Source organism: Rhinopithecus roxellana, chromosome 1 (assembly GCF_007565055.1).
Source record: "Rhinopithecus roxellana isolate Shanxi Qingling chromosome 1, ASM756505v1, whole genome shotgun sequence".
Classification (NCBI taxonomy): domain Eukaryota; kingdom Metazoa; phylum Chordata; class Mammalia; order Primates; family Cercopithecidae; genus Rhinopithecus; species Rhinopithecus roxellana.
Window position 1 is genome coordinate 178,773,266 of NC_044549.1, and position 15,165 is coordinate 178,788,430.

Consider the following 15,165-nt stretch of genomic DNA (forward strand, 5'->3'; position numbering starts at 1 on the left):
CAGGTGATTTATCTGGGTAACCATTCACTGAGGCTTGAGCCCTTTTCACCTAAGTCACAAACCTCACTTTGGTACTTTGCAAGATCCTGCATAGGAAACAGAATTAGGTTTTCTGATTCTCTGATGGCAAAGTCCTGTATGCATCCAACCATCTACTCATCCAAGACATTTTTTTATTTTGAAAGTTCTTAAAACAGGATATCTCTCATTGCGCTTGTGTATGCTTGAAGTAACTACACATGAAATAATCTCCCCAAATCATCCTCTGTCTCCGAATTTATGTCGGGATGAAGAATGAAGAGTAGACTTCTAGACAAATCTACCAATTTATACCTTGCTTTTCAGGACAATTAGAATCTCTCTACTTCTTTGTACAGTGCATGAAAATTTCATATGGAAAACCAGCTAATTAAACACATTAGTTCATCTCTCTTGAGAATCTTTCCTGGGTAGATAAATGGATGGGTTGATGGGTCCTAGGTAGCCTATGATGCTCCAGAGATATGAATTAATAGGATATGCCCATTAAAGAAGTATACAGTCTAGTCTCTAAGGAATGAGAGAGAAATACGCTAACAATTACATACAGAGTAGAGGAATCTGGGGGACAAGCATGAGACCCAACACAGCCAGGAAGTTTGGGTATTCTTCCTGAAACAGTGATGCCAAAAGTAGGATTTTTCAGAGGAGGGAGATTGTACCTCTCCTTGGAGGGAAAAAAAAATGGACCAGCTAAGGGAAAAATTTGCATGACTATGGAGACGTAAGACAAACATTTGATGAATCACTTGCTTTGATGTGCCTGAACATAAAGCAACGGAAGTAGTCACAGAAAATGAGGCTCCAGAGGCATACAATTCCAACATTTTGAGGGATTTTGCATATTAAGAAGACCTTAAACTTTATTCTGAAAGATATTCAGAATTTCAGACAAAGTGGTAACATGAGCCTGACATTTTAAATCTCTCTCTAAAAACGGTGGAGAATGGATTAGAGGAAGACCTGGCTACAGCTAGGAGAGCCAAGAATTTAGGCAGGATACAAAATGGGCCTGAAGGCGAGTAATGGGAATGGAAGAGGGAGGGGTACAGAAAGTAGACAGAGTCTACTGTGGGTTGTAGCTGAGGGGTTTTGAGAAGTGAGGCAGTGGAAGGGTCTAGGATGATTCTCAGGTTTCTGGCATGGGTGTCAATGGTAGTAAAGGGTGATACTATTCCTTTATGAAAAGAAAATGAGACTGGAAGCATGATTTAGGGTAAATATGATGGTTTTGAGAATCCATTTCTATTCAATAGGATGTCCAATGGGAATTGTATTTTTTTTTTTAGACAGAGTCTCACTCTATCACCCAGACTGGAGTGCAGTGACACAATTATAGCTAACTGCAGCCTTGAACTTCTGGGATCAAGTGATCCTCCTGCCTCAGCCTCCCAAGTAGTTGGCATTACAGGTGTGTGCTGCCATGCCTGGCTAATTCTTGGGCTTTGTTTTGGTTTTTGGCATAGAGTCTTGCTATGTTACTCAGCCTTTTAATACATGGCTCTGGTGTTCAGTTGAGTGGTTGGGACAGGAGAGCATGTATTTAGGAGTCATTGTGTAGAAGTGGTATGTGAATTCATAGGGGTGCCATTCAGGAAGAGGGGGTAAAGTTAGAAAAATAAGGTCAGAGGATGGAGTCCTGGGGCACGCAGAATTTAAAAGGCAAATAGAATAAGGGAAACCTTCAAAGGTTAATGAGAGGAGCCTAGAGAGGTACCAGGAAGACCATGGTAAGTTGGTGTGACAGAAGTTAAGGGAAAAGTTTCAAAGAACACATGATCAAACTCAAAAAAGGTGAGAGCAAAAAAATGTCAACTGGACGGAACATGAAAGTCAAAGGAGTTAGCTCCATGTAGTGGTGGCAGTGAAAGTTAGAAGGGACTGGGTGGAGAGCTATCTATGGAGGATGACAATAATGAAATGTTCTTTAAAGATGAAGGAAGGGGGAGAGATAGGGTATTATGGAAAGATTATTATCTTTGTTAGTAACCAGTTTATTGTTCAACAATCCTTCCTATTAGGAAGTTTTTTATGTCCAATGTATTGCTTTTTACATTTTTTAAAAGATGAAAATGTTAATGTTACTGTATTTTTGTTCTGAACGAAATAAATTTGCAAGTATCATGTTCATTACACAGAGGTTGGTTGGTTATTTACTTTTAAATTACAACAACCATGACAAAAAAAACTGTGCAAATGATTTCAGCTCACTGGGGTTGGGATTATTTACAAATACCTGTAAACAGTTTTACCAAAAGAGATTTCTCTTACCATATGTTTAGATATCCCAAAGGAAAAATCTGATTCTAAGTGTTAATAACAGGGGAAGGCAGTTGTGTCATCTCTGAATTGGTATTTTAAAATGTTAAGTCTAAAGTTGTTCCAATGAAATATGCTTTCTAGAATGTTGGAAGGACTTACTTCCATTATATCTAATAGCTTTTCCATATAGATTGGTGTTATATTTATCATCTGTTTAAGTTTTGCTATGTTCTTCAATAAGATCTTAAGACTTGCTTTCTTTAGGTTTTGCGTCTTTCTTGTTAAATTTATTCTAAGCATTTTACAGGTTTTTTCTTCTTTTGGTAAGTGGGAATTTGTTTACATTTATTTTTCTAACTTATCACTAGGAAAGAGAAAATTATTTCAGAATATTTATCTTATACTACCTAAACATATCTTATGAACACTCTTTTAGTAAAGTTTCTTGAGCTTTCTAATATGCATATCATATGATTTTCTAGTAAAGATCATTTTGTCTTCAAAAAATGTTTTCTACCAAAGCCAGTCCTTTCTACCAAAGGACAAGAAGGGTTATAGTTCAAGGCAAATGTCATTTGGAATGGCTTCTTTAAGTGTTAAGCATTTTAACAACATCTGTTCTTAGAGCAAAACAACCTGAAATCACTTTGGAAGAGAAAACTCACAAGGAAGCACAATTCTTTAGACAACATCTGGCATGAATTACTTTATTAATTTTCTTGTATTTACTAGTCTTTATTTGATGGTGGCAGTGCTTTTTTCAGAGCAAGAATCGATGCAACCATAACTCTTCTCTCATCTGTGGTTCATTTTCCTCTTATAAGACAAAGAAAGGGTCTGAAGGAAAGTTGCTTTATGTTTTGCTATATTTGCAATCCCCTGTTTTGTTTCAGGGACCTCCAGGACCCGGAGGAGAGGCAGGGAATCAAGGCCATTTCGGAAGCCAAGGAAATAAAGTAGGTCACATTCTTTATACTCACCAAAGTTGAGGTTTTCTGCTCAAGAGAACTCTTATATTAGCCAGAGCCCTTTCAACACAAACGAGGACACATTTTCTGGTCCCTAAACCCTGGCTTGATTCTTAGACAGCCAGCAACCTCTAAGGACATGGGTGTGGACCTGGATGAGATCAGGGATTCCAGCTCAGTGTAATTTCAGAGGGGAGGGATACACCCTATTGGAGCTGAGGGATCTCAGGGAACAAGGGATATTCTGGGGCAGGCCTTCGTTTTTCTCTTCCAGTCTCTCTTAATTTCCTCCCGCCACCTCTTTTTTTTTACTTCCTTTCTTTCCTCTATTTGCACAAACTTTTGGTAAGACCAAAGGCCTTTAAGACCAAGGCACTATACTGAGCGTTCAGTTGGGCTGAAGAATCAGCTCCAGGAGAGACATCTTTGTTTTGGTCATTGATTGCACCCTCCATGCTTAGAACAGTGCTTGGCATGTAATATGTGCTTAGTAAATATTGAATAAATGAATTCGTGGGTGGCATAATATATATGACATGAAACCAACCCCAAAGAATATTTTCATAACAATCTATGACGTGAAATAGAGATAAGGGGCTAAAATGGAGGTTTAAATAGCATTATTAGAAGTATTTCTGGGATGGGAAAGGAGGCATCATAGAAAATACAGACTTTGAGTAGAACTTAGATTATAAAAATTTTGGCAAGCAGAGAAGGGAATGGGGGGACTGTAATGAGAAAAAAGCTGTGTGAAGGAAGGCACAAGGTTGTGCCTGAAAATCCTGAAACAGGAGGTACCTAGGCATGAAAAATGATCCTGTCTGGCAGGACAAAAACAACAAGAGAGACTGTGGTGAATTTATTCAGTGGCCAGCACAGTATTATCTAAAACTTTTGAATGGAGTGGATGAACACAGCCAGACTTTTGGAAGATTTTAAATAGTCAATTCAGTGTAGAAATATTATGAAGCCTAGGCCGTGCATGGTGGCTCACCCCTGTAATCCCAGCACTTTAGGAAGCTGAGCCAGGCAGATCACTTGAGGTCAGGAGTTCCAGACCAGCCTAACCAACATGGTGAAACCCCGTCTCTACTAAAAATACAAAAATTAGCCAAGTGTGGTGGTACATGCCTGTAATCCCAGCTACTCAGGAGGCTAAGGCAGGGAGAATTGCTTGAACCCAGGAGGTGGAGGTTGTAATGAGTCAAGATCCTGCCACTGCATTCCAGCCTGGGTGACAGAGCGAGACTCCATCTCAAATAAATATTATGAAGCCTGAGAGATTGAAAGTTAGGAGAACAGTTGGTACACTCTTATAGTCTCCAAGGCAAATAGTGATTAGGTGACTTAACAGGGTGAGGACTTAACTTGTGATGATTCCTTAGAACTCTTCCAATAGGGGACTGAGGCAGAGAGGAGTGGGCTAGATGACTTGGATGCTTTGTATATGAGGGGTAACCCTATCACAGACATAGGAAAGTCATTAGGAAGAGTGAGTTTAAGAGGAAAGAAAATCACTTGAGGGGATAGAGGAAAGGGTTTTTAGGTATAGTTGGATATGTAAATTTCAGAGTCATTTGGATTAAAAATAACTCTTGGTGATGCCTCTTTGTAAGAAGTCCAAGAGGAAACAAGACAATTATTAGGAAGGAAGGAAAATCAACAAAAAAGCACACTGGATTTTGAGTAGAGTTCAAGAAGGGAGGTGAAGAGTATCAACTGGTAAAGAAAAGTTAAGGAGGGGAGGAGTGGAGAGGCCATGATATCTGGTGGCTAAGATATTCTAAAGAACAGTTTCAAAAGTGTAGCAGTTGAGAGGAGAGAAAGGGAGACAGACTGCAAAGGACCAAGAAATGTGCGAGGAGAAAATGGATTAAAATCTGTAAACTACTCTTTGGAAAACTTAGGACTTTAAGGGGAAGAGGAAGACTACTTATACTGGCAAGGTCTAGGAAAGGTTGATGTGGGATATTGGTTTGTTTTTAATGACAGGAGAGACCAGCATGTTTATAATCAGAGGAGAAAGCCAGGGAGAAAAGAGGAGATTGAAAATGTAAGAAAGAGTAGACAGAGTAGATGATTAACAGAGAAATTTGGCAAAGAGGACGAGCTTGAGGGCATAAGAAAAGGGGTTAACTTTGTACTGAAGAATTGTTCAAGGCTGATATGATGGAGTCCAGCAGTTGAGTGTTGCAGAGACAGTTAATTGGAGGATGTAACAAGATAAGTGGATGACAAGAACAATCAACTGCAAAAGGAAGGGACTTCTATGGCATGTAGTGTAGCAATATATGGTGTGTAATCAGGAAATCAAAGTTTGGAACAAAGACAATGCTGCCTTCTTGCCCCTGAAGAAGGCTCTAGGGGAAGTGGTGTCACCGGTAAAAATAAAGTTTCTCTTACCAGGGGTAGACATAGATAAAGGGACCCTAGAGTAGGATGGAGGTGACCATGGGGAAGTAGATAAACAGGAGGAGGGAAGTTGTGCCTTAGAAGATCATTATTAATACAAAAGACTTGGTGGGGGGGTCCGGGGGGCGGGTAGTCAAGAATTTAGATGGCAAGTGCCCCAAAGAAAACCCAAATCCTCTGTACTGCCCTAGGGTGGACTGGGCACTCTGGACTCATGATTCACTGAGATAAACCTCAAACACTTACCCCTACCTTACTCCAGTAAGTTCAGATTTCCAGGAGGCAAGTAACCTGGCAGTTAATCCTGGGCTCAACACTTGTCTCTACCAATAACCAACCATGTGGCCCTAGACAAACCATATGACTTTCCTTGTTTCCTTATCGTAAGGCAGATGTTCTGAAATTTTAGTGTGCATGTGAATCAGCTGAGAAGCTTATGTAAAAGCACATATTTTGGGTTCCACTTACCAGAGTCTAATCCAATGGGATCCAAGAATTTTCTTGACACATGAACCCTGGATGCAGCAGGTGGTCCCCACATCTCACTTTGAGAACCACTGTACTAAAAGGCATCAAGGCAGATGATCTCCTGCTTCCCTTTCATAGAATCCTATTCTTCGTCGCCCCCAGAGCAGTGCTGGTGGTCACTTGTCCATTTTCCCTTATGTTGCTTTTCTGTCCCTAAAAAAGATTTATTAATTCCGCATCTTTTAAGTGTAGGTTGCACACACTTGCACACTCTATCTTCCAAAGAGTACAGTATAGAAGGGGAGGGAGACGGAGAGTAGCTTGGCATTAGGGAAACTTGACTGCCATTATCTCAACCAGAAGATCAAGGTTAACATCAACAGTGATGTCATGTTGATTATATATACCCTTAATATAATGTGATGAGAATGGCCTTTTACCTGTGTAATCTTCCTCCCCCAAACCCATAAGCCCAGTCTAATCAGAAAAACAGCAATGGGGAACATTCTACAGAATGCCTGGCCAATACTTCTCAAAATGGTCGAGGTTATCAAAAAGGGTGGAGAAACAGTCCCAGTTTAAAGGAGCCGAAGGAGACATACCATGCGGATCCTGGATGGGATCCTGGAATAGGAAAGGAATATCAGGTTAAAAAAGAAAAAAAAAGAAAAAATCTGAATAAAGTATGGGCTTTAGTTAATAATAATAAATCAGTATTGATTCAGTGGTGACAAATGTACCCTACAAATACAACTAGTGTAATGTAATGTTAAAAACAGGGGCAAATTGATGTGGATATATAGGAACTTTATTATGTTCACAACATTTCTGTAAATTTAAAACTATTCCAAAATTAAAATTGTTACCTTTTAATAAAAAGGAGTTAACCTTCCTCTGTAAACCTGTGTTGATTTCCCATGTAGCTGAACTTCCCTCAACATAATACTGAGATTGATTAATAACCCACAGTAAATGTTCTACTAGTCAGAAGTTAGCAACTATTGCCAGGATATCATGGTCCCTTGGTTAACTTGATTCTCCCTCAGAATATTAAAACTAGATTAATCAATCTGCCATCTTTGCAGGGGCCAGATGATTTGCATGAATCATCCTGGAAACGATTTTGTTATTTTTTTAAAAACAGTACAGAGCTTTTCTCTTGACTCATCTTCATGGCATTGAGCTGCTAAGATGGCAACTTGCACTAAACAATAAATCATGCTTGCTGAGGCTTCACTAATCAATGGAGGACACCTCCCTGGCCAACAGCATTTCCTCTTGTATCACTTGCACAACACACAGTTCTGGGCACAAACCCATTGTGCGTGATCCACACAGGTGAACTGAATTAGTGCTATCATTTCTATTCTAATTTCCAACCTAAAAACAATCTCTGTTTAACAGGGTGAACCTGGAGATCTGGGAGAAAAAGGAGCTATTGGCTTTCCTGGTCCTCGTGGCTTGCAGGTTTGTATTTTGTCACTAGTTTTCATCTGGTTCTTGGAATCTTTTAGTTCAGTAGATATCTGGCGTGGTTCTCTGAAGAGAGTTTTAAGGATACCATCCTGATGAAGTTTTATAGTTTTCTAGAAATTAAGAGGGATATTGTCCTCATCTTAGTTCCTTGGCCAGCTTTCCCAACGTGGCAATTCCCCAGGTGCCAAACATCATGGCCAGAATGCTCTTGAAGCCAAATAGTAAAATGAACAAAACTTGTCTTCAGCAATCACATAACCCTTTTCCCTGCCTTTCCTTTTATCAGAGCCTCTTCATCAGAAATCCATTCCATCCTTCCCCCATTGCTCAGGGTTTCTACAAGGGTCAGACAGTAGCCAATACCGGGGCATTTACTTCTTGTTTTTGTCTAGCAAAGCGAAAATGGTATTAAAATCCAAGTGGTATCGGGGAGAGGTAATACTACTATCTCCCCTTACTGAAAGATTATTATATGCCTGATTTTTTGTTCATGTAATCCTCATAACAACATATGAGTAGGTATAATTATTATTCCCAGCTTACAGATGGGAATACCTAGGGACAGTGCATTGTCTGTATCTGTTAACTAACAATTGCCGTTAGTACTACTATCATAAAATGTTGGTGGTCAGCCCCAGAAGTAGAATCCTGTGTCCTGGTTTTCCTTTATCAAACCAAAAAGCTGGCAATCTTGTTCTGTTGAGGAATAAGCCTGTCTCTATCTGTAGTCTGGGATATTGGTAATCAGTTGCTCTGTTTACAGGGCGATGATGGCAGTCCAGGTTATGGTAGTGTCGGACGCAAAGGAGCAAAGGTAAGTCACATCTGCTGAAGCTGGATGTTTCCATTTATTTTTTGTTGCTGGTTTTGTTTGCCACATTTAAGAGAAAAAGGGAAGCAGGGAATAAGGCAATCTTGGACAGTTAGAAATATATTTTGATAATTTATTTGCTGATATTCCGTGAGGAATGTGGTAGAAAAGAATGTGATGGTTTAAGGTGCAGGCAACAATTGAAACTTGAAAATAAATTTTCTGGTTTTTTTTGCGGTGATGTGTGGCCCTAGTCTGACTTGTTCCAGCCTGAACAGTGCATGTAATCTTAGCTGCTCTAGACTCAAGTTTACTCAGGGAAGCATTCCAAAATTAGTCCTCTTCTTATTATGTTTGATTTAGCCAGTAGTGAGAGGTTGTGCAGGAGTTTTCTAAATGTACTGGGCCAAGCAATAACTTAAAAATAAAACTGTACATCAGAATAGTAAGTTGATATTGTCACTGAATATTTAGGTGGCTGGAACTGAGAGAGAAGTTTACCAAGACCAGTGATTTCTGTATACTAAGAATTACCACTAAGAAGTCAGAATGAAAAACATCCCACCATAATTACAAAATACAGAAAACATAATACAGTTAAGGATATCATGTCTGCAAAATGTTTGAGACCTATGACAGTGAATTGCTGAGACAGAAAAAAGAATTCGATAAATGAAGAGACATTCCAAGATCTTGTTGGAAAGTTTCAAATACTGAAGGATGAACATAATTCCAAGTGAAATCCCAATGGGAATAATGCAAGAGGCCATCTGGAAGAATAAAGAACCAAAAACTAGAACAATTTGAAAAATAAAACTAATGAATGAGAGATTTCCAGTGAAATGTTCATTAGCACAGAGAACAGTTAATATTCCATAGTATAATCCCTTAATATCTTACAGGAAGGGAAATATTAAGTAGCCTGTGGCATTGGAACATTAGCCACCCTATAAAATGAATGTATATGAAATTTATAATTATGTAAAGAAATTTTTGTGACAATGTCAAGTAAAAATTTAGAATATACTCAGAAAAAAACATTCATCCCAATTGTGTTACATTGTATTTTTAAAAGTTAAAAGGAAATGACAACAAAATGTATATAATCACTCTGGGCAGTAAGATTTTGGTGATTTTTCTTCTTTCTATTTTTTTGATTTTATACATGTTTGAGGATTTATTATAATCAGGAAATGAACTTTATTTTAAATTAATTGTATAGGTTTTTTTTATCCAATAGGAATTATTAAATCTCTTCAATTATAGTCTTTGAATGAAGTAAGGTAAGCAGAGGACCCTAAAATGAATGATCAAGTTTAGACTCTCCATAGGTTTTCCAAATTTCTCCATGGAAATCCGTTTTAAGATCTTCTCAGAGACACATGGCCAAGTGACCACCTGTGCCGTTACAAAAGAAGGAAAGCCGAGTTGTAACTTTTCAGATGTATACTTTTAACCAGCTAGGTAGTTATGATATATTGATGAAACCCTTAAATACTTTAACTTATAAATCAGAGTTTGTTTCTCAAATACTGCTATTTCACTTCCAGATTTCAATTGTTTTGGCCCTTCCTTAATTCAGAGGTACCAAAACTACAGAGGGCCGCAGGTAAAATGAAAGTCAGTGTAAACTTCATTGGGTGATGTGTGCCTGTATTAATCTTCCCTCCTGTCCATTACAGGGACAAGGAGGATTCCCTGGAGAAAGTGGACCTAAGGTACCGTATGCTTCCTAGTAACTAGAGATCAGTCAGAAATACTTCTGGAGGTTATGTAATGTATCCTAGGCCAGTAGAAGAACAGCTAATGACAAATAAATTTCCTGCCTTTGTGGGGAGAAGGAGGGAAGAAGGAAATAGACCAATATTTTTTCAATTTTTAAGATTATGCATTTGTTTAGGAGTATAAGACTTAAAAAGTATTTCTAGTTTTTTAATTAATATGAGAAGATAGAAAACTTATCCTTTTTTTCCTTAAATTTACTCCTTCCCTCTATCATATATATCATATATATTTTCTTATTTACTCAAAGAAAAGTATAATGTAAGGCCGGGGACGGTGGCTTATGCCTGTAATCCCACACTTTGGGAGGCCGAGGCAGGTGGATCACTTGAGGTCAGGGGTTCAAGACCAGCCTGGCCAACATGGCAAAACCCCGTCTCTACTAAAATACAAAAATTAGCTGGGCATGGTGGTGCATGCCTGTAGTCCTAGCTACTCAGGAACCTGAAGTGGGAGGATCACTTGAACCCAGGAGACAGAAGCATTCCAAAATTAGAGGTTGTAGTAAGCAGAGATCGCTCCACTGCACTCCAGCTTGAGTGACAGAGCAAGACTCTGTCTCCAAAAAAATAAAAGTATAATGTAAAGAAAAAGTTACTTGATTTCACCTGTCTCAATTTTCCCACTATGTTTATAAATCATCTTAAATAACTAGTTAGCAATGACATCTTCTACCTTGGAGATACCACTTTTTCTAGAAACCCTTACTGAACTCAGAAAATGTCAGGTCCTGTAATAGAGTCGGAGGATAAAATAAAGAACAAAGTTCATTTCTCCAAAAAACCAGTGTTCTCGTTGGGCAGACAGCAAAGTGAAACAATGCTGATGCGGTGTGCTATGTAGAGGGTTACACAAATGGAAACACACACACTCACACACTTCAAAGAAGACTGTTAAAAATGCATATGAAAAATGTCTTCATGTTAGAATCAGTTTAAAGATGCACATATATTAAGTATGTATATGTTTGATTTTAATAACTATTTTACTTTAATGAATGTATTTAGGGTGAGACTGGGGACCCTGGTGGTCCAGGAGAGACTGGGCTGAAGGGAGCTAGAGGCAAAACGGTAAGCTCCTTAGATTCCAATTGCTGACAACCTCACTACATTGGGAAGTCCTCCTTCATGCATTTACAGTAATTTGAGTTGTCTTTTGTTACCAGTGACTTGCAAAATGCATGTTTTTCTATTAAGGCAAACTTGGGGAAGGGGGAATGGACATTCATCTATCAATGCCAGTGCAAAAACCATGAACTGTTTGCTTTTAGTGAGCAAGTTCACCTGTTCTAGCTGCCAGGGTACCATACTTAACACTGGTGATACGATTTTTTAAAAGAAATCCTCGTGATTCAAAACAGTTTTTGCACTGCCAAAATGTAGTTAATTTAATCCTGTCTCACTGGCAGGTTTACTGCAACCTAATGCCCACTGGCATCTTGTCTTCACTATTCAGGTTTTGTTAATCTACTTTTAGATATAAATTCTGCATAGAGATATATGCAGAAAGATCATCTTCCCATTTAGCTCAAGGAGGTTATCTCTTGAGCTTTGTGAGAAAGTTTGTTTGCTATGTAACTGAGTAGGTCTATATTCTGTAGAGGGGCTTAGATATTGTCTAGTGGTTTGAGTCACTTGGAATAAACAAAGGTCTCCAGTACAGTTCATCTCGTAGGCTTGCCTTGGGTTCCTGTGGATTAAGAATGGGTTTCTTGCATTTGCTGACTCTCTATATATATTAGACTGTGTATAAGTGAGAATGCTGTTTTAGTTTTTTAAAAGACAATCCTAAGATAATTGTCTCTTGATACAGCAATTATCTTTTTTCTTCAGAACAGCACTGATCAGGCAGCCTGGTCTTAATTCATCATGTCAATTAGCAAGAATTTTAAAAGTCTGATAAAAATGTATACTTGAAATGGTTTTCCAGTTTTGTCTTCATAGCTCATTTTGCTCTGATCTATTTTTGTTTCTACAAACTATACGATCTTTATGTATAGATATTACTTGTGTAGGCTTTAGGGGTACAAAATCAGGAAACTCTTCTTCTTCCTCCTCCTCCCCCTCCCCCTCCCCTTCCTCCTCCCCTTCCTCCTCCCCTTCCTCCTCCCCTTCCTCTTCCTCCTCTCCTACTCTTCTTCCTCCTCCTCCTCCCCCTACTCTTCTTCCTCCTCCCCCCACGAGAACTGCTTCCCAGCTATAATGCTTGTCCTCATACATGTTTTTGGATGGCTATCCATTAACATTATGCTCTAAAAAAAGATGAAGACAGATATAATTAGAAAAATAATTGAAAAAGACTTTCAAATTAATCCAGATGTCATCTGCATTGAAGTATCTCTGGATCATTTATTTCCCTTGGCTTATTAATGAACAAGTTTAACCTTGAACATCAGAAGCATGCTAAGAAGTTCATGGTTGGATTCCTCCCCACAAAGGCACATTAATCATTTTTAAAGACAATAAACGAATGGGAAACAAACTTTTTCTGCTGGCCTTTGAAAATATTTGAAAATTTTTTTTTTGTTCTCCACATTGAACAATTTATCACTGTTTGTAACTTGCTCTTTCCACCCACCCAGCTACTTTTTCCACATTTACATTAATGTTTTTGGATTTGAAGTTGAAGTTTAGACACTGAAAAAATCCAGGTTTTCTCTCTGAAAGAGCTGAAGTTTCTATTGGAAGATTTTGGTAAAACTTCAGCTTAAATTCTGAATGCTTCTTCAGTTCTCTTTGAATGATGATACTCCTCGTTTAAATTCTCTAAATCTTCACTTTGGGTTTTTTTTTCCTCAAAAAACATTTTTTAAATTTTGCCATGATTTTTAACCTGTTTTATTTTGTGTATACATGTATGTTTGTATGCATTTTGTTTTTCTTTTTACCACCTTTAAAAGCATGCACATAGTTTAAAGCAGGGTTTCTCCATCTCAGCGCTATTGACATTTTGGGCTGGATAAGGCTCTGTTGAGGGGCTGTCTTACGCATTGTAGAATGTTTCTCCACATCCTTGGCACCTACCCACTAGATTCCAGCATCAACTACCGTCTGTCCTCCCCACACCCCAGGTTATGACAATCAAAACCACCTTCAGACATTGCCATATGTCCCAGGGGAAAGAAAAGGAGGCAAAATTCTCCTTTGCTAAGAACCACTGGTTTAAAGAGTCAAATAACAAAGTTTATTATATTAAAAAAAAAAAAAATCCTTCACCCCCTCACTCACTCCCATTTCCTTCTGCCCAGAAACAACAGCTTTCACTTCTGAACTGATTTGTCTCAGAATTGACAATATGTCTCTAAATGTCATACTTACATTCTTACTTTTTTGATTTATAAATTTTAAGCATTATGAACTGATTTCCTCCTGCTATAAAAGTTGCTGATGTACCTTTCTTGATTTTCACTTTATCTAAATCCTGTCTGAAAACATTTAGATGAGGCAAGTATTCTCTCCAACTTAGTCCCGACCCAGAGCCTTCCAACCTGACCCACCTGATGGAGATTCGTCTGTGGCTGGTGCCCAGCTGCCATACTGCAATCATCCTTCACCTTTACCCTTCCCTTTGTCTCTCTTCTGCACTGGATCTCTGCTTCTCATTCTTATTCTCAGACTCCTCCTGTTGGATTTCTCCCTTGTTTCATGGAAAACTCATCCAGTAGCCTGCTAAGAAGGGGTGAATGAAAGGTGTAGTTTTGGAAACAGCCACCATCGGAAAGGAATTTGTACTACCTTAGGATGTGATTGGATATTTTGGCTGGTATACAGTTCTGGGATGGAATTAATTTCTTGGAATTTGGAAGGCAGTCATTCCTCCATTATTTCTAGCTTCTTTTGTTGCTTGGGGAAGTCCAAAGCCATTCTGATTCCTTATGTGGCCAGTGTTCTCTCTCTGGCACCTTATTGCGTAATTTCTCTGCAGTGTTTTGCTATTTCCTGGGTTTTGTGAGTTGATGTCCATTTTTATCCATTTTCCTGGGCATTAGGTGGGTCCTTCATAGGCACTAGGAGCCTGGAAATATGTGTCCTCCAAAGAAGTGTTGGTCAATTATTTTGATGATGTCTTGCCCTCTATATTCTCTATTCCCTATTTATAAAATATCTGTTATTTGGTGTATTCGTATAGTCCTTTAATTTTCTTATTTTTTCTGTTCTATCTTCCAGTTTTTTTGTCTTTTTGCTCTACTTTCTGGGAGAGTTTGTTGAGTTTCCTTACAGTGTTTCACACTTGAATTTTCAAGAGCTTGTGTGTGTTCTCTGAATGTTCCTTTTTATAGCGTACTTTTTTTGTTTCATGATTAAAATATCTTCTCTTACCTTTCCGAGAATATAAATATTTTTGTCTTTTTTACCCAACATAGTCGTTTCCTGCATTTTATTTTCCTTTCTGTTTTGATCTCTATTACTCAGATGTTTCAGGAATGAGCTATTTCTTCATAGTTAAGAATTGAAGACAAAAAGACTGACTGGGGTCAGGCACGGTGGCTCACGCCTGTCATCCCTGTAATCTGGGAGGCCTAAGCAGGCAGATTGCTTCAGCCCAGCAGTTTGAGACCAGCCTGGGCAACATGGTGAAACCCCGTCTCTACAAAAAATACAAGAATTAGCGAGGTGTGGTGGCATGTGCCTGTAGCCCCAGCTACCAGGGAAGCTGAGGCGTGAGGATCACCTGAGCCCAGGAAGTCTTGGCTGCATTGAGCTGAGATTGTACCACTGCATTCGAGCCTGTGTGAGACTGAGACCCTGTCTCAAAAAGAAAAAAAAAAAAAAGCCACTGATTGGAAGCTCTGAGAGCATGAGTGGGGCTTGTCAACTACCAGTTTTCCAAAGAGAGTGATCTAGCTAAAATCTTTCTTTAGCAAACCTCTGAAATCAATACCTTTTGGTCTTTCTTCTTTGTCTAGTGAAGTTCTCCTGAAAAAACTTCTTAAAATTTCCTACCTGG

The 15,165-nt window shown here is 38.7% G+C and overlaps 1 protein-coding gene across 1 annotated transcript in view; it reads left to right on the forward strand.

Moving 5' to 3' along the window:
• Nucleotides 1-15,165, forward strand: part of LOC104675733 (collagen alpha-6(VI) chain) — a 152,143-nt gene that overhangs the window by 101,372 nt on the left and 35,606 nt on the right. Inside the window, exons 24-28 of the mRNA XM_010380392.2 lie at nt 3,195-3,257; nt 7,554-7,616; nt 8,389-8,439; nt 10,119-10,154; nt 11,226-11,288. Of these exons, the coding sequence (XP_010378694.2) occupies nt 3,195-3,257; nt 7,554-7,616; nt 8,389-8,439; nt 10,119-10,154; nt 11,226-11,288 (276 nt within the window). The remainder of the gene's footprint in view (nt 1-3,194; nt 3,258-7,553; nt 7,617-8,388; nt 8,440-10,118; nt 10,155-11,225; nt 11,289-15,165) is intronic.